Source organism: Eucyclogobius newberryi, unplaced genomic scaffold, assembly GCF_026437365.1.
Source record: "Eucyclogobius newberryi isolate DKJ021-1_F unplaced genomic scaffold, fEucNew1.0.hap1 SCAF_5, whole genome shotgun sequence".
Taxonomy (NCBI): Eukaryota; Metazoa; Chordata; class Actinopteri; order Gobiiformes; family Gobiidae; genus Eucyclogobius; species Eucyclogobius newberryi.
The window spans coordinates 9,644,562-9,671,551 of NW_027316167.1; the positions used below are offsets into that span (position 1 = coordinate 9,644,562).

Here is a 26,990-nt window from a genome sequence, read left to right on the forward strand (position 1 = left end):
GAAGAAGAACACTCGGGGGCTCGATCACGTGGCCGAGCGCGCCACTCGCGGACGCGGCTCGGCTTCACCCGCGCAGATGGAGCAAAAGAGGAGGACAATGCTCGGACGGATAAAGCAACCGTGGACTTGATGTTGACGTTCTAAATGGTGGAACTCGGGGTGATCGTTTAGTCTCAAAATGCAGATGTCTTGCAATGGTTTGTTTCTAAATATCTATCCACATGAGACAAATTTCCAACCACAATATACTTCTGTTTCCACCCTTAAAGATTTTTTTAAATTATCTGTTATCTTGTTGTCTGGAGTTGTATTTTGGTTAATTCATGCTGTTTACAAGGTTGTATAGTTGTGTTTTTCCTCTGAAATGTAATTTTTTTAAGCAAAATTTACTTGTTGAGCTTTAAACCGTATTATCTTGTTGTCTAGAGCTGTATTTTGCTTCATTCATGCTGTTTACGAGGTTGTAAAGGTGTGTTTCAACCCTAAAACATCATTTTTTTAAAGATAATTGTACTTTATTGAGCTTCAAACCGTGTTATGTTGTGGTCTGGAGTCGTTTTTTTGCTTCGTTCATGCTGTTTACGAGGTTGTAAAGGTGTGTTTCAACATTTTTTAAAGATAATTGTACTTTATTGAGCTTTAAACCGTGTTATGTTGTGGTCTGGAGTGGTTTTTTTGCTCCGTTCATGCTGTTTACGAGGTTGTATGGTTTGAGAGCTCACAAATTACTCCGTTGCAATATCCGGATACTCCACAGTTCCCATTAAGCCCATTAACATCCACAGCACACGCTCTGCCATTGAATCACGTTCACGACGAAGGCATGACTCTATCAGCAGCGCTCGTGTTCATTTATTTTGTTGTTTATTCCACAGTTAACAGCAGAGGGCGCTCGGACTCTTAAATACCTTATTGGAAACAGAGGTGTGCAGTGTTTTTTAGTTGTTAAATGCAAAATACTAATGCCACGGTGATCAAAAGTATGTTTGAACGCCAATTAAAGCATATGCAGTAAAAATAATTGGGAAAAAATCACCGCAAAACTTTGACAATTGTTACAAAATTATCTTATTGCTGTTTTTGGTATCTAAAGTGAGATGTACTTTATTGTTAAGCTGTCGAATGCATTTCTAAAAGGATCATTTTCAACATTTGTGGATTTTTGGCTAATAGTAGCTGATTGTGCTAGCTACACAACTGGGTCTGAATACATCCAAAACCCAAAAATGCAAATTCTTACGATTGTTAGAAAAATTCTTACGATTGTTTGAAAAATTCTTACAACAGTTTGAAAAATTCTTACGATTGTTTGAAAAATTCTAACAATTGTTTGAAAAATTCTTAAGACTCTTTGAAAAATTCTTACGATTGTTTGAAAAATTCTTACGACTGTTTGAACATTTCTTACGATTGTTTGATATGGATATGACAGAAACATAAAGGATACACTTCCCCACAATCACATCTGAAAATCTAAACGAATAAGCGTTCTGTCCTGATGAGAACATACAACAGTACGTTCATTACAGCTGAATTAAAACAAAAACATACGCTAATTCTTGCCCTGGACGGCTTCTTTTATCAGAAGTGATGTCCTCTGACGAGACAGGAGAAACCGCCTGTGGGACCGTGATCAGAATGTGTTTTTTGTCCGTATGCAGCCTACAGAAAGGGAAGCAGCAGAGTCCAGCGCTCACTTCAAGGCGGGTCAGAGGATGTGGTGCATTGTCTATATGACCAGGCCTATACTTTTACTTCATGGAATCTAATGTCACAATCTCAGCGAGCGGGCACAAGCTGTAAAAGTGTATACGTCTATAGGGGTTTTTTGAAAGCAAACTAAATCCACAAATGTTGGACCGTATCGGGTTTTTGTTTGTGTGTTTTTTTTGGCCTGAAGGCTTTGTTGGACAGGAAAGTACAGCGTGAAACAGGGGATGCGAGATGGGAGGACATGCAGTACATCGTCCGGGATTTGAACTCACAACACGGCGGCCGGCTGCACTTGACCACCGGGGGGCACTGGACTGTTTTTGAGTGTGATTGAGTTTACAAATTTACTATATTAAAGGAGAAATATACTTTTTTTCTTAAGTGCTCAGTATTTAATTAGATAAATACATTTATCTATATCATACATTTATATTTTGTTATATATTTATCTAAAACAGTTTAGGAACAGAACCAGCTCCATTGACTTCCTGTTAAAAACTGCAGAACTGATAAGCTCCGCCTCTTCATAGTGACCTCATAGCGAGCAACAGATTTTCTTTTACATGTTTTTATTCTTGAAAAGCAGCTTTGTGACATTTTAGAACTCTACACTCGACTGTGAATTTTTTCAAATAAACATAGCTAAGTACAGGGATGTGGGCGGGAATAGGGGGTATGTGAAAACAGGAATTTTCTAGAGCATGCAAGCTTCAAATGCAGGAAAATACAGCATTACTCAAACAAGCAGGAATCAATCAAACTACAACTTTGAGCTCAGTAATGATGAGAAAAGGCTGTGGTCTGGGTTAAGGTTGAACAAAAAAGTTGATTTTAAACCTATGATTAACAAAATATTCATTATTCAGTTCAGTTTTGCTCTCAAAGATGACGCCGAACTTTATGCCAGTATTTGTTTCATGTGGATTGGCCCAGACATTGCAGATGTATAGATAAAAAAACTGTTCATAACAATGCATTTTGAAACTTATGGATGGTTAAAGATGTTGTGACGTCACGTGAACCCGACCTATTGTCTATGTACTCTCAAATCTTGTTGTTTTGAGGATCTGCTCAGACGCTGCATTGTTTTCCAAGGGAATTTCAGAATTTCTGCACAGATTTTTCCTTTTGGATTGCCGTTAGCCGGAGCGAAACGCCACTCAAACGATACAACGGCGGTTTCATTATTTTCCTGGCAATTTGGTGAGCTGTCTTATTATTGTTGGATCGTGCTCAAAAGAGTGGAAATTCGAAAAGCAGATAAAGGTCTATTTTTCAGCTGCGGGTGCCAAAATTCAACAGTCAATAATGCGATTGTGCGGCGCATATACAGTGAGCCGATAAAGGAAGTGGTGAAACATCCGGTATTTTGTGGTGTATTTGCTGTTTAGCCAGTAACGGCGCAACGAATTCACCAGCCAATATCTGTCCGTCAAGTTTTTATCAAACCAGGATAAATGAAGGGCATCTGATGTGAAATATGATGAATACGAGGAGAAAGATGGTTTTGCTTCGACAACAGCAACACAAATAGTACAATAGTCTGAGTTGCGTCCGGATTTTTACTGATAAACGACGGTAGTAAAATGTGTCGTTTTGACTTAAATATCACCTAAAATCCTTACATCACAACTGCCACAAAGAACTGGATTTACCTGATTGTACATAGTCTTATAATTCATGGTCTAGACTCTAAACGCAGTGACTTTTGTGCACGTTTGTGTCTTCATAAGGGAACATCGATAGGAAATCTATGGAAATCACCTCTTTGTTGTAGTATTTTCCTCTTTTTTTTGTATGTCGACATTAGCATCAGCCGCGGCGCGCTTATTTAGCTCGTCAGTTAGTTCGTTAGTAGTATACAGTTATTCTCAAAAAGACATTGCATTGTAGCCTATTATTGTAACGTTAAGGTATTTTAAATGAAATAGCAGTACTCCAATATAGCCAATATACAAATCGTCTTGTATTGGAGTGCAATTCAGACTTTTTTTTTACAGATATATTTCAACAGACATTTCAAGTCGCTGTCCAACTGCTGATCATACGTACACTGAAGAGCGTCGCCGTTTTCCCACAGAACAAATCAAAAAGAGTCAATGGCATTGGAGTCATAACATACACGGCGATGGGACAGTTTTAGTCAATTCACAAGTTGTTCATTTACAAAGTCCCATTCGTGATTGTGTTATTACATAATTGGGATCCAAGTCTGCTTTTCCTTCTTCCGCGCTCTCACCAGTTTCAAAGTCATTTTTTTTTTTAAACACAGAACTGGCATCTGGTCACACACACAGTTTATGCAAATGGTTAAATTCAACTCCAAAAAAGGGAAATAAGTTTATTTTCTAAACAAATACTCATTTACGCGTGTTTTACGATAACGCTCACTTCTGTTGCGTTGCACGTTGTTGTGGCGCGGGGCCAGACACTCGAACCAATGTGCTACGATGCTCCCGTCAGATTTAAAGAGATGCGTTTTTGTCATCACTCAATTGTGGTTCAAAATGTCCCACAAAATGTCTTACCCGCACACAACAAAATGTAAAAATGTTTGATGAGCATTGCCAGCGACTATTAAATCCGTTATCAATGCTCAAAGTACTGCACTGTACCGTTACTTGAGTAAAAGTACTGCCTAGTTAAATATTACTACAATTAAAGTAAAAACAGCTCAGCACAAATTATTATTTAATACTCAAATATGTGCTTAACAAATTACATAAGTATTGAAGCAACTCTTTTGTAATAAGTGTTGTGAATGATAACAACAATGCAGTTACTTTGAAATATCGCTCAATTCTTTTATGGCCTGATCCTGTTCAGTTTAGCCGGTAAAACTAGTGTTAAAACGAAGGATTTGGTGACTACGTACGAGTAGCACATCATCGTGTTTCTGAAATGTGCATCTTGAGGGTTTTAACGGGACAAACATGTGGAAAACTTCTCCACAAAAGCTCTGTGAGCCTCGTTTTTCATTTTATTTTGAAACGCAGTGGAGACAAAGGGTTGAATGCTCAACTGAAATACAACTCAAGCACAGTACGGATCCTCAAATACTGCGCTCGAGTAAATGTACTGCCCTGACCACCTCAGTTATTATTAAATTGAATCTCACCGTGTCCGAGCTTTTTTGGAATTGAATTTAAAGAGTTTTATACGTTGAAAAAAAATAATAAAAAAATTGCATCCATATCCAACCCCTTTATTAGAATTCCCATTTGAAGCAAAAATAATAAATAAAAATATTAACATAATATCAAGATTATAGGTTACCGAAGGAACAACCACTGTGTCCGTCGTACATCCACGTCACACGATTAGTTTCACTTTTACATTAAACATAAGATTCAAAACCATGAAAAGTGTGCCGTATGCAGTACATTTGTGCGCCGTATGCAGTACATTTGTGCGCCGTATGCAGTACATTTGTATCGACGGGCAGTGAAATGCTCTTTTTACGCAAGTGTGTTCCAAAGTCCTGAACGGAATCCTCACCTAAAGTGCAAATCCACGACGCCTTTGACAACAGCACAATGTAAAAGCACTTAACAACCATCATCGAGTTAAAGTAAGACATCTGTCCGACACCCCAGAGTTACGGTATACGGCGTGCGTATACGGCGTGTGTGTATATGCAGTTACGCAGTCAAACCGACACGATATTTGGATGCCTTTTTCGTCGCCAAAGCTCCCCGTTTAGTTCACTCTTAAATTTGTATTCTACTTCCTTATCCCCGTCTCTCATTCAACCAATCGAATCCCCCCGTCCTCGTTCACTTCCTCTTCATCCCTTCCGTCTTTCTCAATAAACTAAATAATCACCTCGATGGCTTTGTCAAGGGCAGACTGGTTACTGACTATCAAAGATCCCTCCCTCGCCATCCGCCCTGCGCTTTTAACACCGCGACTGCAGCGACATCTACTGGCAGGAATTGTAAGTGCTCTGAGTGCTCGCTGTTTTCGAATGGACCCTGACTCCAGAATGTCAAAAAAAAATCCAGAATTGAGGCGACTGGAGGTAAAGTGAAGTCGGCCGTGACACATGTTTAATTATTAACGGCGTCAGCAATAAATATGAATGGTTTTACTTCTTTATAACATAAGAATAAGCAACTATTTGGGATTTCCATGGTAGGAAAGATTGAGTTTCTATCACAAAAAACACTGTATTTGAGCTTGAAGTGTGTAATATATATTGAGATATGTAGAGTATGTGTCATAGTCTCCTATTAGATATACAAATAATATAAAATTCAACTGTAAATGTTTCTAAATCAGGCTCTGACATCACTCAAGTATCTGAGAGGTTTTCATTTGCCAAAACCACCTTCATTTTTCATATTTTATGAATTCTTCATTGAAATTGCATGGTGTTCCACTTCACTTTTGCCTCCAGATGCCTTCGGAATTCAGAATGTATTTGTTACAAACCTTAAAAAGGGTCTAATTGGCTCCGTCCGTACAGACAGACAGAGAAAGAGGTGTTGCCAAACGGGCGAGAGGCATGAATTCACAGTCGACGTGTAATTTAGCATTCCTGATGTGGCAAAAGAGAACCTAGAGTCCCCTCCAATCGATTCTCTCCTTCAAAACAAGAAAATAAATCACATTTATTGCTCCATTTCAGATTAACATTGTCTCTCTAGAAAATATATATGAATATATCTATACGCCTGGATTACTACAGTGGTAACAAGGTAAGGACGTCACGATAGAAACAAGCAAATACGCACACAACACACAGAAGAAAAGCCCTGCCCTCAATGGGTGACCTGTAGCTGTCCCGCAGCAGAGCCCGACCCACCCCTCACTCGCTCCACACTCACACTGTTTGTCTGATACACTCACGCCACGCACTGAGAGAGAGAGAGAGGGGAAGGGGCACTAGCACGGCTCAATGCCCACAGCGTGTATACTAAAGGAGGCTGTTAGCTCCCCATGCTAGTGCCTAAGCTTGAGTGGAGTTGGGCCGTAGTAGGTACAGTGCGTTGCCCGGTTCAGATCCAGCAGTCACATGGCACCTCTCTCCTCTTCATCAGTCCCTTCATGTGGCACTAGACCAGCGGTTAGCGGAGAGCACAACTGCGATAACTAGAACGTGGAACCCAGTCTTTCTCTCCAGAAGCACTTCTCTTTGTCACAGTTTGTCCTGCAGATGCCTCCATCCCTGGGTGAGGATGAACTGAAGACACACATGCGTCCAACACACACTAGTCACGGTGGCCTGCTAAAGCCCCTCATTATTTTACTCCTCAGCATGTTAATGTTTATTATGTTTTATCATTGTTATATTTCATATATTATACTCTAAAGATGGTTTTAAACACGTGTATGTTTTTGTTTTCATTCCTCTTCTGTTGATTTATCCCTAGATGGTTAATTTTGTGTATCTCTATGCAGTTGCACCTGACTACTGGCTGACAACATCTTGTCTTCCTGCTTCTTTTTCATCACAAGATGCGAGGTGCTGAGCGGTCATTGGACACAGTCTTGCGAAGGCGGACGCCTCTCCTGATGGTGGTCAGCATGTCCCCAGTCCCCTCGGCCCCCTCTGTCTGAGCCTCACCGGAGCCAGATGGTGGCGTGGCCGGATCATCAGGAAGTGTGGGGAAAGGAAACTGGCCTTCTCCGAGGGCGTGTGCGCTGGCCACTAGCTCGCCGATCTTCTCCACCAGACTGTGACGATTGGCAGCGATCATTTGTTCCTCGTCTGATCCTGAAGCCATGCCCATGCCCAGGCCGTGTTGCTGGGCATAGACCTCCAGAGCGGCCCCTGACCCCCAGGCCGTGTTGGGCAGGCTGAGGCGCTTGGGTGATGCCTTCACATAATCCAGCGCTCCCTGTGAGTCCTCCGCACCAGCAAAGAACACACACTCCTCGCTCCCCGTGCGCACAGGGACTCCAGCGTGTCCCCCACTGGCCCCGAGCGAGTGCGAGTCCCCGGGGACAGTGGGCGTCTTCACAGGCACAATGGGTGGTCGGATGGGTATGGGCCCCGCGTTGGACAGTGTGCGTCTCACACCCGGTTTAGTGGATGGAGTCCGGCGGATGGTGGCTGTGCCAGGAGTTCCAGCTCCTCCTCCACCACCTCCACCAGGCTGCCCCGGTATCCCGTGAACCCCAGGACCCAGCACTCCGCTGGGCAGGCCGGCAGTGCTGGCTGGCCTCTTGGTCTGGATCATCCGCCGATAGTTTTGAGCGATGTTGGAATGCCGTGGAATTGTGGAGGATTTATCAAACTCTGTCTGTCCGTCTGTGCCCTCGGTATCTCCGTTCACAGAGTAGCAGTCGTAATCCGAGCCTAGGATCAAAGCAGACCAAGACATGAGAACAAAGCATCAGAAACACAGTCGAATGTGATCTCCTTGTGGCGAACATGACTTGACTGTGAAGTTTCGAAGCTATAACCACTGCCTTCTGCTGAGACGAGAACAGATGAGACGGCGATGGCAATCTGTTCATCCATGATTCATTTTGTAATAAGTTTGGCACTTCCTCTGTGTCAGACACTTTGTAAGAATCTTTCAGTACGTTCTAGTCCAATGTTTCCCTTTCTAGCCCGTTGGAAGCGAGTCTCGGCGGCGTTACCTTGTGAAGGGATGGTGTCTTCGGAACATGACGGGGTGGTGGTCTCAGTGCTGTAGCCGCTGGAGTAATGCAGCGAGTCTCGGTTGCTCTTCTGCTCCATGCTCAGTCCTCTGGTCAGCACCATGGCCAGGTCACTAGCTGCAGGAGAAGCGTCATCTCCATGCTGGAAACACACGCACCAATCAAAAGAGCCAATTCACACATGGGTCGTTTTGAATAATGTACTTATTCTCCCAAATTTGAATTAACAGTTTGTTTACTTATCCTGAAATGAAAAAAAGTGTGAAGAGTGTTTTTGCAGCGAATGTATTCATTTTGTAACTAATTGGCTCGGAGAAAACTTGCATGAATACAAGCAATTATGCCGCTGTATTTTTTTCTATGCACAATTAAAATTCAAATGGAGGTAATCCTGTCGAGGCTAGTTCACATCTAACAAATTAGCACCAGTGGATTTACTATTCTATTCTGATGCCAGGGCCGTATCTAGCTTCGAGGGGACCATTTGCAATGTGCTGTGTGGAGACCCCTGCCTAATTACACTGCCTCCATCTGTTAATGCGTAATGAAATGAAAAGCAACAAAATAGCAAATAAACCGCTAAAAAATAAGTCCAGTGTGAATTTTTGGTGTCGATAGCAATACTTAATATTTCTCTTATTGTTGTGGCCAGTAACCAATATCTGCAGATTGCAATTCTCTTTAGTACTTGTAAAATCCACAGCAAGGACCACAAATTAGTTAAAGTTAAAGTTAAGTTCACAAATTAACTTGAATTTCCATTTTTTTTATGTTTAAAAGGACAAATCTGTTCCACTGAGGACAAACTGGGAATGACACACGGGCGCATAGCAACCGGGGCAGTATAGGGGACCAAATATCGATGCCAAAACCTTTTAATATTGGGCCGATACGATATCACCGATAAACCATCCCTACTAATGCTCTTTTCACGTCAACACTTCTAATTATTTCTTTTGAATGTCCCTTTGTTGTTGCTTTTTTTGGTTTTTTGAATTGCTCCTTTGAGATAAGAAAATAATACAAAACATTGTCATCGCCTTGAATTACACAAATACACATTAAGGCTGGACGATATTGACAAAAATGAATATCAATATCAATACTTTTTTTGGACAAGTATCCCGATAATGATAATCAGAAAGTATTATGTCCGTCCAACAGAAATGTGTTGAAACATGCCTTCAAATGCATTATTGAGGTTTAAATAAGTGAAAAATGTATCACAAAAGTGCAGACATATCACTTACTTGAAAGTTTACAGAAATTTGCAGAACTTTGGTTGCATTTTTTACTATAAACAATATACACATTATGCAAATCTTCAAAACACTCACAATAATCGATGCATCGTCCACCTCTAATACAGTCAAACTAAACAACAACACGTCATAGAAACACTTGCTCTCCTCCCAGTCCACGCTCACCTTGCTCGCCATGGCAACCGCACCCATCCTGGCCCTCTGCGCGTCCTCAGCGTGCGATGGCCCCGCGTACGCCTGTGCGCTGGGGGACCCCTCGCTCTCCCTCAGCCTGTCCAGGGGCTCCTTCCTCCGCTGCACCGCCGCCGCCGCCGCCACTGGCTGCTCGTACTGACCTGCTTTGGACCAGTCCTGGGGGGGGACGGGGGGGAGGAGGAGGTGAGCGGGATTAATAAAAGAGCCAAACAGAGGAGAAGGACCGGCGCAGACTTGTCCGCCATCCAGCAGTTCTGAGCCCTTCATCTGAGTGCAGAGACGGAGGCTTTCTTAGTGGATTTCCCGGCTCGAGCGAGCGTATGGGTGTGTGTGGGGGCGGAGGGCAATTTAGTCTCAATATTATCTTTGTATTATTAAAAAAGGGGTGAGCCAAAGACAAATCAAATGCATGCACACACGTCAAACAGCAAACAAAGTGGAAATTGGGAATCAAAAGCGATGTTATGTGTGATGATGTGGTAAAACTCATGAGACGCAACAGGAGACAAAAAAAAAAAAGGTGCAACGGGGAAGAGAGGGGAAGCGTATGGGGGAACGAACCTTCCAGATAGGAACCTTTGATGTGGGAGAGGAGGAGCTGGATCCGGAGGGGCGGATATAGGGTGGGGACGCAGGAACGGGAAGAATGACAGAAAGAGGTCTGGTGGGGCCTGAGTGAGAGAGAGCGGGGCGGAAGGTAGCGAAGGACGGGCCAAACTGCGGGACGAGAGACAAGTCAGAGCATCAGAGAGAACAGGGGACAACAAACTGCGGGACGAGAGACAAGTCAGAGCATCAGAGAGAACAGGGGACAACAAACTGCGGGACGAGAGACAAGTCAGAGCATCAGAGAGAACAGGGGACAACAAACAGGCCGGGACGAGCCGCGGACGTCACATCGCCGCGAGAAAAAGGGCCTTCGCTTCAGGATATTGAGTTTGATCTTTTGAAATCTCAACCGTTCATTTATTTGTCCAGTTTGTGTTACCTTCAAATGCATTATTAAGGTTTAAATACGAGAAATGTTTGAAAAATGTATCACAATAGTGCAGAAATATCACTTTGTAAACCCTTACTTAGTTGACATAAGTTATTATTGCAGAACTTTTGTGGCATTTCTTACTTTATAAACGATATACACATTATGCATATCTTCTGGTTCACTTAAAGGTGCACTGTGTAACCTTTCTGGCAGTGGTGGTGATGCTGTTATTGTTTTGTCTGGAATGCTCCACGGTACAATTTAAATGTGTGTATCTGGCATTTATTCAATTTACAGGCGTTTCCATCATCCAATAATAGCTCAAAAAACTGAAATTCTTGCTGTGAGCTGGGTCACCTCTCCACTGATCTGACCTGTAACTTGTGTAATGCTGTGCCGTGGAACATTTCAGGCAAAGCAGTTACATCGAGACCCCTCCAGGTGGCAGACATTGTACACCTTTAAAGTTGTTTAAATATTTTGACACTGTGGCACGCTAAGATGAAAAGATCTCGAAACAGACAGTAAATATATGCATTTTCCGTTTAATTTTGGGGTTATTACTGCTCTACGCCCATAAAACACATCACCTCCCTGTAATTTCTGGGTATAAGTCGCACTAGCCAAATGCATAATAGAGAAGAAAAAAACATATATAAGTCGCACTGCAGTATGAAATGTGGTTGCAAGTGTGAAAATAACAAATAATATCACATATAAGTCACTCTGGAGTATAAGTATAAGTGTATAAGTATAAATATAAGCGAAATTATAAGTCGCACCCCGGCCAAAACTATGAAAAAAGGTGCAACCTATAGTCCGGAAAATACAATAAATATCATATCATTAGCATATAAGAGGTCAAAGTCCACAGTCCAGATAATGATCAATTAATGAATCTGTTTGAACCTATAGCTGCTTATACATTAAACTTTATAGGGGAAAAAAATAAATGTATTTATTTATTTGTTGGGCTCTGCTATTGGTAGATCCTCTTTTTTGTCCACACCCATGCCACAGTGTGCATGGTTTTATTGTAAGCACCGTACGGTTTGCTCGGCCATATAAATAACTTCATATATAAATAACTTCATATATAAATAACTTTGTGTACAAATAACTTCTTTGTACAGCTCATGTTTCTTTGGAGTGTCTGAATATATACCGTATTTTCACACCTTTAAGTCACACCTTTTTTTTTTATAGTTTTGGCCGGGTACGACTTATACTTATATTGATACTTATATACTTATACTTATACTCCAGTGCGACTTATATGTGTTTTTTTCTTCTCTATTATGCATTTTTTGGCTGGTGCGACCAGAAAATACGGCATTTTTCTAAACATAATGTAATATTCCGCAAACAAAAAGTAGGGTACTCCTGCTTTGAACTACATAAATGAAGGAAAAAGAAATAAGATAGTGAAACCAGCCAAATTTCTGTTTTTAATTATTAAATATCAAGGTTAATATTCTGACTTGACGTGATCGTAACTCATGTAGCTCTTTTGAAGTCAGGAAGTTCAAGTGCAAAGAAGGCAGAAGATCAGGCTCTACGACTGTGCCACGGTCAGAAGTGTGAGTCAGTTCAAACACAAGGTCACGAAACGCTCCACACGGTAAACGCTGCATATTCACATCGTTTAAAAGGCCCAAAACATGTCGGAATCATTCAGAATTCTGCTCTACCACATTCTTCTATTGATTAAACCCAGCATCCCGTCACGCCGGTTTCAGCGAACGAGAACGCGGCCTCGTCCGACAATGCTCGCCGTTTCAATGAGAACTGCATTCTGGACGGCGACGGGCAATCAAGCGAAGGTGAACGCAGTGGAAACCCGCCCGAGTGTGACGGACGCGTCGGCACAACACCGTGTTGACTTTGCCTCTGCGTCATCACGCCCACAATGGGAAAAACAAATCACACTTTTTTTTCTCCCTTTCTTTCGGGGGATGTAATTTTCAACGGCAAGACGAGGTTTCACATGAATAAAAATGCAATGTGGTTTTTATTGTGTCCACGCCAATTAAGTGGAGGAAAAAGGCACCGGCGAAGTTTGTTGTGCGGGAGCTTTTACAAAATCTTGACACCTAAATTGAGCTTTGTCATTGGATTGGTACGAAGACCGGATTTCTAATATGAGCAACGTTACAAAAACACAAACAGCTTGAATAAAAATGGCAGAAAAAAAGAAAACAGGCCACTCATTATTTACTAAAGGTTGTTATTGTATTTTTTTCCTAGCCAAACACGTGATTACCGTATTTTCCGAACAATAAATCGGACCTTTTTGCATAGTTTTGGGTGGGGTACAACTTATATTTATACTTACATACTGACTTATATGTGACATTATTTGTTATTTTCACACTTGCAACCTTATTTCATACTCCAGTGCAACTTATATAAGTGTTTTCTTCTCTACCATGCTTTTTTCGGCTGGTGCGACTTATAGTCCGGAAAATACGGTAATATGTTTTTTGTATTAAAAGGGACCATGTACAAGTAGAAATAACTAAATGATAACTTAATAACATTCTTTAGCAGTTCATAATTGCGATAAACTCCTCATATTTCAGTCTTTTTCTGTCTTTATTGCTACTGTGAATAAGCACACTGAGCAAAAATCCTATTACAACTTGTCATTGACCTGCGGGGCACACCTGATTGTTTTATTCACAGGTAATTAAAAAAAATCTTCAGCATTTTTTGTCGATAAGTGTTAGATCTGTGAGAAAATAACAGAAGCTTCGAGCCTTTGTGTGTGCGTGCTTTGTTATGTGCACTCCAGAGTTATTCTCCAAGTTCCAGCGGGGGTTTTGAACACGGCTGCATCGCCTCGTCTGAATGGCACGGTGAGCAGGTGACTAAAGGTACTCACAGTTGTGGGCGAGCTGCATTCACTGACCGACTGGCACGTCTCGGACGCCTCGGAGGAAGCAGAGCTGGAGGATTTCTGTGGCACAAAGAGAAATGACCTTCACTTCAGAGCGAACGGGGCCGATACATTCTGAGGACGTGTCTAAAAGGTCTGATATTTCGGCTGAAACTTTTGATTAGATTAGATGAAAGTGTATGACATTTAACATTCCCATTATTATCTTTATCGATGTAGGAATTCATATACAATTCTAAATAACTGAGGTTACTAGATACATTTTGTCATTGCTACAATAAACCTTAAATACAGTAATAGAAGGCAAACTAAGGTGGGTTTAAAGGTGCACTATGTATGTTTTCTGGCATCCAAAAACATGTTATTGCTTTGCACGGAATGTTCCAGAGTATGCTACAAACTATCGATCTATGATGTGTACAATTACAGGCATTTTTACAATTTAAAAAGTAACGATACATAACTCACTGGAATGATTCCATGTAAATCCTTCAGAACATTCTCCATGCAGATAGTTTATACCATACTATGTAATATTATATTCAAAGGAACAACATTTCTGTGTCATTTGTCAGGTTTGTGGAGATGCAAGCCTCCTCACAGTATGCACAGTGTTATATCATCCTACATATACTTGGTTTAGTGGTTTCACCTGCTTTGAAATGACTATGTTTTATGCAATTTTGTGGATTATTTCTGGCAACTATTCCACAGAGAATAGAAGGTTTCAGATCCTCCACCTGAAAACGTATTAACTATAGTAATAATATGCTACTTTGTGCGAAAAATGATACAAATCTTGCTATTTCCAAGGCTTTATTAGACAGAACAGTGCAAGGCGAAAGGCAAGTAAAGAGCAGGGAGGACATTTAGCAAATTGTCAGCGCCGGGCATCGATCCGGCCCAGAGCCTGACAGACGTGCTGCAGCTTAGGCCACTCCACCACCGGGCAAAAGAAACACTTTAAACCCCCAGTACTGACGTTTTTCCATGTGGTATAGTTTTACTGCACTAAAAGAAATTCAGAAAAAACCTGCTCCAGCTTGTTTCCATGGAAATGTTCCTTGGACTGTAATATTCCACAGTATGACACCCATCTCTCTGCATGGAGAATGTTCTGAAGCATGGCAACACTAACGTTATATTTCAATGAACACGCCACCTCCAAAAACTGACTGTTATTAAATATTGAAAAAGTGGGTTATTAAATATATAATATATTAATAATATAATATATTCTATTGAGAGTGTTTTTCAAACTTCCTATAAGTTATCTGTACTTTTCCTCTGTATCTACCTGTGTTGCAACAATGAAATTTCCCCATGTGTGGACAATAAAGGAATATCTTATCTTAATCCGTGGCTGGTGATGAAAAAACACTAACAGCTTGAATAAAAATGGCAGAAAAAAAGAAACCAGGCCACTTTTTATTTACTGAAGGTCGTTATTGTATTTTTTTCCTAGCCAAAGACGTGATTACCGTATTTACCGGATTATAAGTCGCACTGTTTTTCATAGTTTTGGGTGGGGCGCAACTTATACTTATACTTACAGACATTATTTGTTATTTTCACACTTGCAACAGAATTTCATACTCCAGTTCAACTTATATATGTTTTATTCCTCTCTATTATGCATTTTTTGGCTGGTACGACTTATACTCCGGTGCGACTTATAGTCCGGAAAATACCGTAATATGTTTTCTGTATTAAAAGGGACCATGTACAAGTAGAAATAACTAAATGATAACCTAGTAACACTCTTTAGCAGTTCATAATTGTGATAAACCCTTCATATTTCAGTCATATTTGTGTGTCGACGTGCACGGGGAGGACAGGTACATCCCCCCAGTCACCAGTACAGACCCAATCCTTCTAATCCGTGTGTGTGAAAATGCAATCTTTCATTATTTGTTTCAATAATTTGCTCCTGTTCCGTCACCAGAACGTCACTCGCTGTACAACCTTCACATTCCCTCTTCGTACCTGGCTGGTGATGTCCGAGGGCATGGGCGACGGGGGTTTGGAGTAGATGTTGGCGTCCTGGGACACGAATCCCGAGTCGTGCGAGGAGACGCTGCTGAGCCGGTGTGCCGCGAGGCCCCCCGGTGGAGGAGGCTGGTGCGGCAGGCTGCTGCGGTACCGGACCGAGGAGGAGGAGGAGGAAGAGGTCGGCGAGTGAGGCAGGGAGCCCCCGGCAATGCTGCCCCCTCCTGACGAACGGGAGGCACTGCTGTGAGCACTGTTGACGCTGCTGTGGACGGGAAGAGGGGGGTGGGGGTGGAAGGGGTGGAAGAGTGCGATGTGATTGGTCCGTATGGTGTGAGGAGGTCCGGAGCGGGGGGAGCAGGTCGTTCCAGAAAGTAATAAAAAACAACAACAAAAACAGAGAAAGAGGGCAGCACAAGCAGACAAAGGGAGGGATGAGGCAGTGGATGAAGGAGGAAAGAGGGAGAGAAAGATGGAGAGAGGGGAGGTTATGAGCATTATTTTATGTTAACATTATGCATATAAAAATTAATGTGAATGAATATGAATCAAAACTGAATATATGAACTGATCTATTGATATTTTTACCTTTTTCTTAATGACAAGCTATTACTTTGCCGGTCACAACATTTAATAAAGATGTATTAAAAAAAAATCTAAATAAAATCTAATCTGCCAATTTGGATTGAAGAAGAAGAGATAAAATATAAAAAAAAAACTAATACTATTTAAACAAACCAAAATTCTGATTTGAAATTTGATCCTTCGAAACCTGGGAAATGTCCTGAACTCCACAGTTAGATTGCTGATTTATAAAAACTAGTTAATTAGAGTTTGGTTTGGCCATAATTATTTCACTACGGAAATGCCATGCAGATTGTCTTACTCCTGTAACACATTTTACATTTTTTAATACATATGTGAAACATGTTATGCACTAATGATCGATAGTAGCAGTTAGACCTTTGTCCATTTACCCAAAAATTGGACAATACGCAATTCAACTGTCCTTGTGTGCATTGTGTATGAGATCTACGTAGCTCTGTTGTATATACCGTATTTTCCGGAGTATAAGTCGCACCAGCCAAAAAATGCATAATAGAGAAGAAAAAACACATATAAGTCACTCCGGGGTATAAGTATATAAGTATAAATATATATAAGTATAAGTTGCACCCTGGCCAAAACTATGAAATAAAGTGCAACTTATTGTCCGGAAAATACGGTAACAGTATAGCTGGATGGAAATTTATTTTGTGTATATTCATAATGAAGAAACTTTGCTGCGTAAATACTTTTTTTGCGCTTCTAAACTTGTACAAAGTAGTCTGAATACGTCCTCTGTGTCAACACCGTGACTGGCAGACATGGTTCCCAGACAAAACTCCACAAAGCTTCATATTTAGGGCGCAGCTTTTCCCGCTCAGTATTAATATCTGCAGGTGTCTGTCTCCGGTTTCATATGAATAAGTGAACGTGACAGACAACGATGAGCGGAGGAGGCGCAGACAAAAGGGCCCGTGATCAAACACACAACACACAGGCTCCTCTTTCTGATTGCCCCTGAACGTGGCACGAGTCGGAGCTACGCACACGGTGCTGTCTGATGGCACTTGAATGCATCGTGAGTGCAAATATGAGTAACAAATACGTTTCTACATTTCAGATTGGACGCAACTGGACGCAAAAGTGAAGTGGAACAATGGGATTTCACTGGAGAAACTGGGATTAGCCTCAGAATGTCTCAATACATGAAAAATGAAGGTCAATTTGGCAAAAGAAAACCATTCAAGATGCAGAGTGATGTCAGAGCCGTGGCATAAAGACATTTACTATTGTGTTTTACATAATCATATCATTTAAAAGGAACTGTATGCAAGACTGTGATTTAAAATTCCATAAACTTGACCAATCAGTGCTCGGTTCAAACCAAACATATATTTTACTGATAACAATTTGACATTTAACACTGACACCAAAACCCAAACCTTTATCAATTTAACCATGAAGCTATCGTGAATTAATCATTTGCCCCCATTTTTTGTTTAATTTTTTGTTGTATGTGACCAGTGTGGCCAATGGCAGCAAACCTCCTCCTCGCTACTCACGCTTCCTTTGGAAAGTTGGATTTTGAAGGTTTTACTGGACAAATGAAGCCTGCGTAAATTCAGCCTGGAAGACCTAACTCCACCATCTACATCAAGGCCACCTGCTCCCCAGCTCAATCAACGCACCCAGTCCGGCCTGTCCGTCTGTGAGAGTTCAGATCTCTCCTTCACCACAGAACTCCTCCAGGTTTCTACTTTTTCCCATGGAGGTTTTTGTAGTTTTTCCTGGCCGAGAAGGAGAGTCCCAAGGACAGGGGATTCCCGGGACATCGCCCCTCGCACCTGCTCCCCATCTTCAATCAATGCACCCAAGTCACTCCTCCCCGTCGCACCACTGCTCCCATCAGCGCACAGCCGGTCCCATATGAACCCTCACTCAGTTGGATCGGCCGCTTCAGACCATACTGCGACCTACCACCTCCGCTCCTCCTCCTCTGCATCCCTCTCGTCCTAATCATCTACCCTCTCACCATATCTACCACCACCAGTCTCCAGGCCCTGGGGGGAGACATCTAATACAAATAGATCATGGAGTGCCCATGATCGCAATGTCTTCCGCGCCAAATAACCCACGTAATAAAGCTTGATAAACAGTCCTTTCTTTGTCGTCTCTGCGTCTCTCCAGGGTGAAATACAGATCTTCAGTCAATCATGAAAATGTCTCCAGTCGCCTCCATTCTGGGACATATACCTGTGAGTATACCTGCACATGCTGCTCTTGCGTGAGCCGGAGCTGCTGGGGGAAGAGGGCGGAGTCTGATAGGACCAGGTGTAGTCGGAGCCCTTCAGATCTTTAATCACCTAATCAGAAGAAAAAAATGTAATAACGCTTAAATTCATCCATTTCTGTTCAGTACAAATTTGATAAATGACATGATTTATGAGCTAAGTTTTCCCGTTACCTGTTCACTGGCAGCGGGCAGTTTGTGAGGGTCGGTGGTCAACACAGTGAGGTCATCGATAATGGCCTGGAGGTGTGTGATCTCTCCTAACATGGCAATCTCCCCGTTCTGTCAAATCAGTCTGGACTTAGGTACATACAGTATCACACAAACTGTAACTCATGAGTCCAACGTACTGTACATGATCATGACATTATCCAGTGTGTTCACATCTGACTCGCGCTAAATGAATAGAATGAAAAGTATACGCTTTCTTCCTGATTAGGCTAAACATTTTTAAACTATTCGCTTCAAGTGCAAGGATACGCAACTGATCACCAAAAGTCTCAGAGGGGACAAATACTGTATACCCTGTGAAGGCGGTGACACATACATTCCATTTGTCTGTCCCCTTAGGACCTTTTATGCTCCATTTTGACAATTACATATCAAATTGATCAGAAACTCTGGGTTAACAGTGTGTTTCTTGCTCTTACCACCACAGGCTGCAGAAAACCGATAAATGTGCAGAATCGGCCCCTCTCCTCCACCAGGGCCCTCCTCACCGCCTGCTTCTCGGTCTCCTCCATCAGCAGGCACATGTCTGTCACGTCCTGCATGGCACTGTCCACCTGAGGCTGCAGGTCTCCACGACCTGGGGAGCGAGGGCACACTGGAGGTCAAGGTGAGGGCAAAACAACAGAGTCAACTCTCCTCTGAAGGAATCAGAGCAAAGCACAGAGTAAATGGCATCATGAGCGAGCGCTGCAGTGAATGTTAAACCGGACATGGAGCACTTAGAGACCGTGACTTCCTCCAAGGCATTGGCCCTATCCTACAATGGATTTATTGTTAGGCCCAACATGCAAACGGGAATGTTTTAAGTAAAAGATCGCCGCAATCTCTAGATGTATAAACAGATTGAATGAATGACTTTATAAACTGATGTTAGATCTCCTGTGAGTCTCACATGCATTCATAATTATATATTTTTACAATAATTGGCAAAAAATCTCCCCAAATTTGCAAATGAAAACAAGCAAAATGTAAAAAAATCATCCATGGCAAAAGCATAAAATGTGGTCTAAGACTGGTCCAAGTGCCACAACTATGTATCAATATAGTAATAAAATATCAAACCAATTTCACTTACTAAACTGGTGAAAAATCTTTAAACAATGTCAAGATCCACGTGACCACAGCTTTATTCAACATGCGTCCTAAGTTACGGTGGATGATGTCATTTAAAACAGCAAGCGGTGCAAAACTGTAGAGAATGACAGCATGCAGAAAGAGCAGGAGTCAAAGGAAACCATGGAGCGACTACAAAGCTAACAGTGCGGCAATGGAAGTCATGCAGGAGGTTTGCATCAGGCGCCGTCGCCGTGAGCCGACTGAGCTCCGGCTCCCGAGAACACAACGAGGTGGAAAGTCTAACGTAGATGAAACTACCCAGAGATTAGAGGACGTGCAGAGAACTTGCACTCGAGAGGACTGTTGCTTCAGAGTAATATCTGCGTAACTTTTCTGGTGGAGGGTAAATGTGCGCTGTGCCTGGAATGTCCCACTGTATGGCATTAAACACATCCATCGCCAAGGAGACAAGAAGGCGGAGTTACAGCAGGTGAGATCTGTGGCGAGGCAACAACTCGCAGTATGTTTTTCACAGGTGTTTTGAGCCATTAAAACACAAATAGATGCATTTAATGTCATACTGTGGAAAATCCCAGACAAAACGATCCAATCTCCATGGAGACGAGCTGGTCATGGACCCTCTGGCTGAAAAGTGACATAGGGCATCTTTAAGTAATCAAGCGTAGACACCAATCTGATCCTATTTACACTACTACTTTTTGAATGATATGTTGTTACTTTTTTTGACTTGACGTTAAAGAAAAAAATAATGTAATAGTTAATCAATTACAATTTACAAATCAATTACAAATAAAACAGATAATCACACTTTTAAAATACAATTAATCACTATTAATAACATTGCTTGCATGTTATTATGTAAATGATTTTTTGTTGTTGCACATTTTCACAAATCCAAATCAATTATTTAAAAGTCTCGACTGTTGGACAATTATTTACACATTGTATTTCATGCTGAATCTGTAAAACAGCTTTAGCGAGGTTCAAGGTCCTTCATCGCTGCTTGCGGGTGTAACTTGCCCTTAAGGCGACATATCGGAAAATGCATAAATGATAATAATTAAAGCCATTTCTTTGTTTTCGTCACTATTAGACTAATTGTAACACTTAAAAGTAACATATCAATAATGTTCTGCTCATTCCTCTTCACCTCTGGGAAGTACAGTCTGATTTTGACAGTGGACATGTAATTCTAAGCAGATGTATGACCCGACATGAAGTGACCGACGACGTGTAAACGGCAAACACTGAACGATACTTACCCTGCATCTCTACAACAGCGAGACACATGGGACGAGACAGCGACAGAGACGAGGGGAGAGCGAAGGAGCAAAATAAAAAGAGAGAGCGAGAGAGAGAGAGAGAGGGGCAGAAACAGCAGAACTTCTGGTTAAGGTTAGTACGAGGAAGACCAGAGTGCAGTACAGGTTAGAGTAACTCATACTTCTGCAACGGAAAACACAAATCATAGAAGCGACTGAGAGCGCAACTTAAAACAAGACGTGAATGTGTCATAGTCATTCCATATCATACGATATCATACAAACAAAGTACAATTAATGTTTAAATCACAATTAGATTTGACAAAAAAAACAAAAACAAGCGCAGCGGAAATCCCAAAACATTTGTTGAAACAAATTCTGATGTATAATTCCCAGTGTCTCCTGTCCTTAGTGTCCCAGCATCCCGTGTCCTTAGATAAATGTCCCAGCATCCTGTGTCCTTAGACAAATGTCCCAGCATCCTGTGTCCTTAGACAAATGTCCCAGCATCCCCTGTCCTTAGACAAATGTCCCAGCATCCCCTGTCCTTAGACAAATGTCCCAGCATCCCCTGTCCTTAGATAAATGTCCCAGCATCCTGTGTCCTTAGATAAATGTCCCAGCATCCTGTGTCCTTAGACAAATGTCCCAGCATCCTGTGTCCTTAGACAAATGTCCCAGCATCCCCTGTCCTTAGATAAATGTCCCAGCATCCTGTGTCCTTAGACAAATGTCCCAGCATCCTGTGTCCTTAGACAAATGTCCCAGCATCCCGTGTCCTTAGACAAATGTCCCCTGTCCTTAGACAAATGTCCCAGCATCTCCTGTCCTTAGTCAAATGTCCCAGCATCCCGTGTCCTTAGACAAATGTCCCCTGTCCTTAGACAAATGTCCCAGCATCCCGTGTCCTTAGACAAATGTGCCAGCATCCCCTGTCCTTAGTCCCTTCTTCTCAGCACTGGGATGTTTTCAAATGGCACTGAGCTAACTGAATACAGTACAATGGAAAGTAATGCCAGTTTACTTTAAAAATCAGTTTGAATAAATAAGTGGACCGTCCAAAACACTTGAATCCTGTTCTTGTTTGTGGCCAGTAAATAAGGGAAACTGAGCTTGGCTGTGGCTTCTTGACAACACTGCTGACATCTTTTTCACGCTGCTGAATATTTTACCTTATCACATTAACAACACAAGTTCTCTGAAGTTATCTGACTCTCCCAATTCTCATTCTTCGCACCCCTGCACCCTTGCACCCTTGTGCACTTACACACTTCATGCATTTTTAGTAGTGTGTAGTGCGTAGTGTGGGTATTGGGACAAGGCCAGGAAATCTCCTCTGCCTTCCACTCAATCTTCAAAGCCAAATATACCTGCATTTCAACTCAACCATGTGTGAAGATTTGGTATATTACAGTTTTTTTTACACATTTCTATAATATCTACATTAAGAACAGTAACTGGACACTGGTTTTGACAGTATCTTGACTGTATTTGAGAGAAAAAAAGTGTGGTCTCTTTGTTGTAATGACCTGCTTTTATATTTCTTACCACTAGATGGAGCTAGTAACCCATTTTCCCAGAGAACAGTGCAGCTGTCGGTCCAGAGAGTGACAAATCATTTTGTACAAAGCACCTCTTGCATTTCGATTAAAAAACAGGGATCTGGTGTAAATCAAAGTCAGTGGTTATTCTCCGTGTGGTCCGTACCTTTGCGAGCCTTCTTCTGCAGCTTCATGGTGTCAGATGACTTCTTTTTGATCTCGTGGCGTGACCTCTTGTACTCTGGAATCAACAGAGATGTTTTAAAGCTCGGAATGTCAGGCCGCCCCGGGTCAATTATGTGCGCTACTGGAACCAATGTGTGCAACAACTCCGCTTCTTTTTCCAGCGTACAATTAGCTCTGTCAACAGTAAAACAGTCTCTCCTGGAGGAATATAACAAAGTCGGCGTATCAAAGTGAATGCTGAATATAAAGCGACTGTCTGAAGTCGGGATCAGAGGAGGGCTTTGGTTTTCGAAAGGCGTTCAAAAGGCCTCAAATGGCACGCGGTGTTTATCTATTTCATTTTCAACAGAGTTTTGTATATTTCAGTGCGTAAAATAACTAGCGATACTTCGGCAATTGGAAGAACTGCTCTTTACGAAATGGAGTTGAGGCTTTTTACGGATCAAACGGCGTTGGAAGAGATATTGTCATTTTACGGTAATATCTTCCTCCAACGCCAAACATTCAAACCTTTCAGCAAACTATGTATCGCGCCTCGTCGGCCGGTGCGTCGTCCGGTTACTGATCTCGTAGTAGAAATGCTTTTAAAACTTTGGAGAACTGGGATTTTTCTCCGTACCTTTGGCGTGATCCTTGTCCAGCTGGTTGGCCGTCTTCTTCCAGTCCTCGATCTTGTCCTGGAGAGGCGTGATCAGACTCTCCATCAGCGCACTGCGGATGATGGGGAAACACAAGGAGAAAAACATACATTAGACATTAATAATTTACTTATACGGCTACAACAACTGCTTCTTTACACAGCTGAACAGACAAGACAAAACCTCTGTAGCACTTTATAATGACTTCATCTTTGCCTTAATTAAGCATGAAAAAGACTTTAGGAGAAGTTTAGGAGCGTATTATCATATTCTTCGTATTAGAGTTTCGTCGCCTGATAATAATAAAGCTTTACTGCAAAATAAGAAGCCACAAGAAGAGTAATTTTGGAAGTAAGTGCACAAGTATTCATGGTTTTGTCTCACCTCCGTGTTGAGGGCGAGGTCATTGTCGTGTCATTGTCGTGTCATTGTCGTGTCATTGTATTAGCAGGTAATTTAAGGTATTTGGCAGAAAACAGATGATGTGGCGTCATTGTGATATCGTCCAAAAGCATCAGCATTTTGCACATTTTAGCACGTTTTAGCACGTTGAAACTGTCTTTTAAATGGTTGACTTCTCGCCGCTGTTTTCTGGTTCGAGCTCAGGCGTCAGAGCTCTGTCTGACGTGACACCAGAGCCTCGGTCAGGGGCAGACGGAGGAGTTCCACAGCTCAGAACATCTTTTGGATGGTCCACATGATCATTTTTAGTGAAATGTTGTTGTTATTATTATATACTTATTATGCTAATTTGTCATGTTTTTTTTTATTTTTTATATTGAATTGTTCTAAAAGCCTCACATAGACGTGTTGAAGGTGTTGAAAAATACATTTATTTCCTATATCAGCTTTTTCCAAGGTAACTGCTGTATCTATATAAAATAAATAAAATAAATAAAATAAATAAAATAAATAAAATAAATAAAATAAATAAAATAAATAAAATAAATAGAAAATTTGAAGTATTAGTATTTTAGTTATTTTCACTCTAAGCCTTGCTAGAGTTTTTTTTTTTTTAAACATTTAGTCACTTGTTTTAACTTCCAAAATCATCTCCAAAGAAGTCGTGTTCTAGAAAGGACACCGTGTTCTACAAAGTTGCGTGTCCTCCTCGCTCAGGGGCCACGCTACTGTTCTTTGCGTTGTTCCAATCATAGGAGGTGTTAAACTTTCGCCCAGTCTTAAACTTTAATAACATTGACATTCAGATCCAGTCGGTCCATCACGCTCCGCAGCCGCCGTAGATATCACACCGCGTCAATGTAAGACAATATGGAATACTGGCCTCACCTTCAAAGGGCCCCATTAGTGTAGACATATATCGTAATCATCATTAACATCGGCGTAAGAGCTCGGCTGTGGAAAAGTCATTAGAGTAATGTATGGAGCGAGGGAGCAGGGGCAAACAATGGCTGAACGTGGGCCCCGGGTGAAGGCTCTTGATTGGTCAGTGATGCACACCGCTGAAGGTCTTCATTTACATTTTACATATTGAGCCGGGTTAGGACATTTTAACTGTTAAAATTCACACGTTTTGACCTGGTTTGTGTGAGTGATGGGCCTATGCAGAAGAAACAAAACCACCAAAAGCTTTAAATAAAAAGAAAAACACTGGTGTTATTGTGACACACAGACAGAAGGATTCAAGAAAATATAGTTATGCTTTTCCTTGCTATACATACACTGTATTTTCCAGACTTTTTTTATAGTTTGCCCGGGGTGCAACTTATACTCCGGAGGGACATATATGTGATATTATTTGTTATTTTCACATACAAGAGGGCGCTCTAGGCTCTAAACGATGCAGAAGAAGAACCTGCACTTCCTCTACCTCTGGAGTTTGTGGAGTTGTTTAGAAGTGACACAGAGGAAGAAGAATTCAATGGATTTAGTGATTTGGGGTAAAACTGATGCTTTGGTAAACGTGTTAGCATGTTCTTTATGCTATAGTTATCTGAATAACTGTTCATATGTTACGTTAACATACCAGACACTTACCACAGTTCTGTCTGTGCCTCATGTAGCTGAAGGTATTAGCGTTAGCATACAATACAATAGCGAGGAGTGGAATCGTTTGTTTTTTCCCCCATTTGTGCCAAAATGCGACACTGCTGAATCCTACGTGCATCACCGCCAATCATCAATCTGAGAGCAGAGCAGTGGCATCTTGAATGCAAGATAATAAAGATTGCTCAAATATGCATGAATCAGTCAAAAGTCGAGTTTGAGTGGTAAATGAGAAGAATAAAACATTATAACATGGACAAAACCCTAACAAAATATGATCGAGTATGTCGATTATCTATATTTTCAGTTAGGGGAATGTTTTATTGGCCCTTTCTCTGATTTTATGACAAAAATCAAATGACATTTTGAAAAGATTTGTTAAGTTCTTACTTTGTGAACTGTCGAAGTTTGGCCTCGATGCTGCGATGCCTCATGCACATCCTTGTGAGAGCCGAGCCAATGTCTCTGGTCGCCCCTGGAAACACAAAACAGTTTCACACTTTTAATCACACTTTTAATAACGCCATCGCAAACCAATCACAGAAGTGGCCTTTTGGCTCCACAATTGTCACCAATTCAGGGTTCATGCGGTCATAAGTTGGAAAAATGCACATACATGCCTTAAAATGTCAGGGAAAAGGATTAAAAAGTGTTGCTTCACCTTCGAAATGACAATTATATACATTATAGAAGAAAATATAACACGCCATAGTACTATTTGTGCGTATTGGACGTCAGCTGGTACTACAGAGTTACGTCTTTGTGCTCCAGCTTCTAACAATAACACATATTTATCATTTTTTGGAAACACTGAAATCATCAGTCGACAGAAAGTGGATTTACTTTGTAGGTATCAACCACCACAACAACTTTTAACCAGCCTCCATTGACCCGGCGTTTACACCGCTCCAGAGACACTCCACGTTTAAAACCCTTCAATCCAAATAAACGTCTTCCTCCCGTGAGTGACCCATATACACGAGTGCCGAACCTGCCACTGTAAACACAAGTCTATTCTGGTCCATGGCGGATCCCAGTGGAAAAAGCCGACCCCGGTGAGAAAGTCAGTTTAAATGATGGCAGACTGCGCCAACTTCCAAACAAGGCGCTTTTGGGACCCGAGGGGAAAGTACAGGTGCGGAGCCAACAGTGGAGCAAAAGCCAAGTATAAGCCATTTGCAGTGTGCGAGGAGACTTGGCTTTAGCAGACACTCAGAGGGCACAGTAATGACCCTGCCCAGTTAAAGGTAAACAACAGAGATGGCATCAGCCCAGTGGGACTTCCTTAGATAACATGCTGTTTATCACCAGAGCTTAAGAGGCTTCAGTAACAAGCACTGGGCATCGGGGGAGATGTCATCGTGGCATATGGGGAATATGATAAAAGTGTTATGAAAATTTCATATGTGTTTCATGTGTGACGCGTTAGCCTTTCAGGTCAGTAAGGAGTCGACTAGCTCCACCTGCTGGTCAGAAAAACACAGTACGCAGTCTTTCATGTACTTATTCCAAGACCATGATAACAAAGTACACAATTTTGCATAAACTCAGATGGTGGAC

At 41.7% G+C, this 26,990-nt stretch overlaps 1 protein-coding gene across 2 annotated transcripts in view; it reads right to left on the reverse strand.

Annotated features, from left to right (window-relative positions):
- Positions 1-6,968: 6,968 nt before the first annotated feature.
- Positions 6,969-26,990, reverse strand: part of mtss1lb (MTSS I-BAR domain containing 2b) — an 87,610-nt gene continuing 67,588 nt past the window's right edge. The window contains exons 4-15 of one of the 2 annotated variants that reach the window (XM_072464989.1): positions 25,821-25,905; positions 23,405-23,496; positions 22,766-22,840; positions 19,139-19,296; positions 18,663-18,770; positions 18,464-18,561; positions 15,650-15,917; positions 13,649-13,723; positions 10,344-10,499; positions 9,753-9,938; positions 8,305-8,467; positions 6,969-8,017 (exon numbers count right to left, since the gene is read on the reverse strand). In XM_072464989.1, coding sequence (XP_072321090.1) covers positions 7,167-8,017; positions 8,305-8,467; positions 9,753-9,938; positions 10,344-10,499; positions 13,649-13,723; positions 15,650-15,917; positions 18,464-18,561; positions 18,663-18,770; positions 19,139-19,296; positions 22,766-22,840; positions 23,405-23,496; positions 25,821-25,905 — 2,315 coding nt within the window. In that variant the 3' untranslated portion in view covers positions 6,969-7,166. The remainder of the gene's footprint in view (positions 8,018-8,304; positions 8,468-9,752; positions 9,939-10,343; positions 10,500-13,648; positions 13,724-15,649; positions 15,918-18,463; positions 18,562-18,662; positions 18,771-19,138; positions 19,297-22,765; positions 22,841-23,404; positions 23,497-25,820; positions 25,906-26,990) is intronic. The other variant, XM_072464990.1, reaches the window with a different exon arrangement.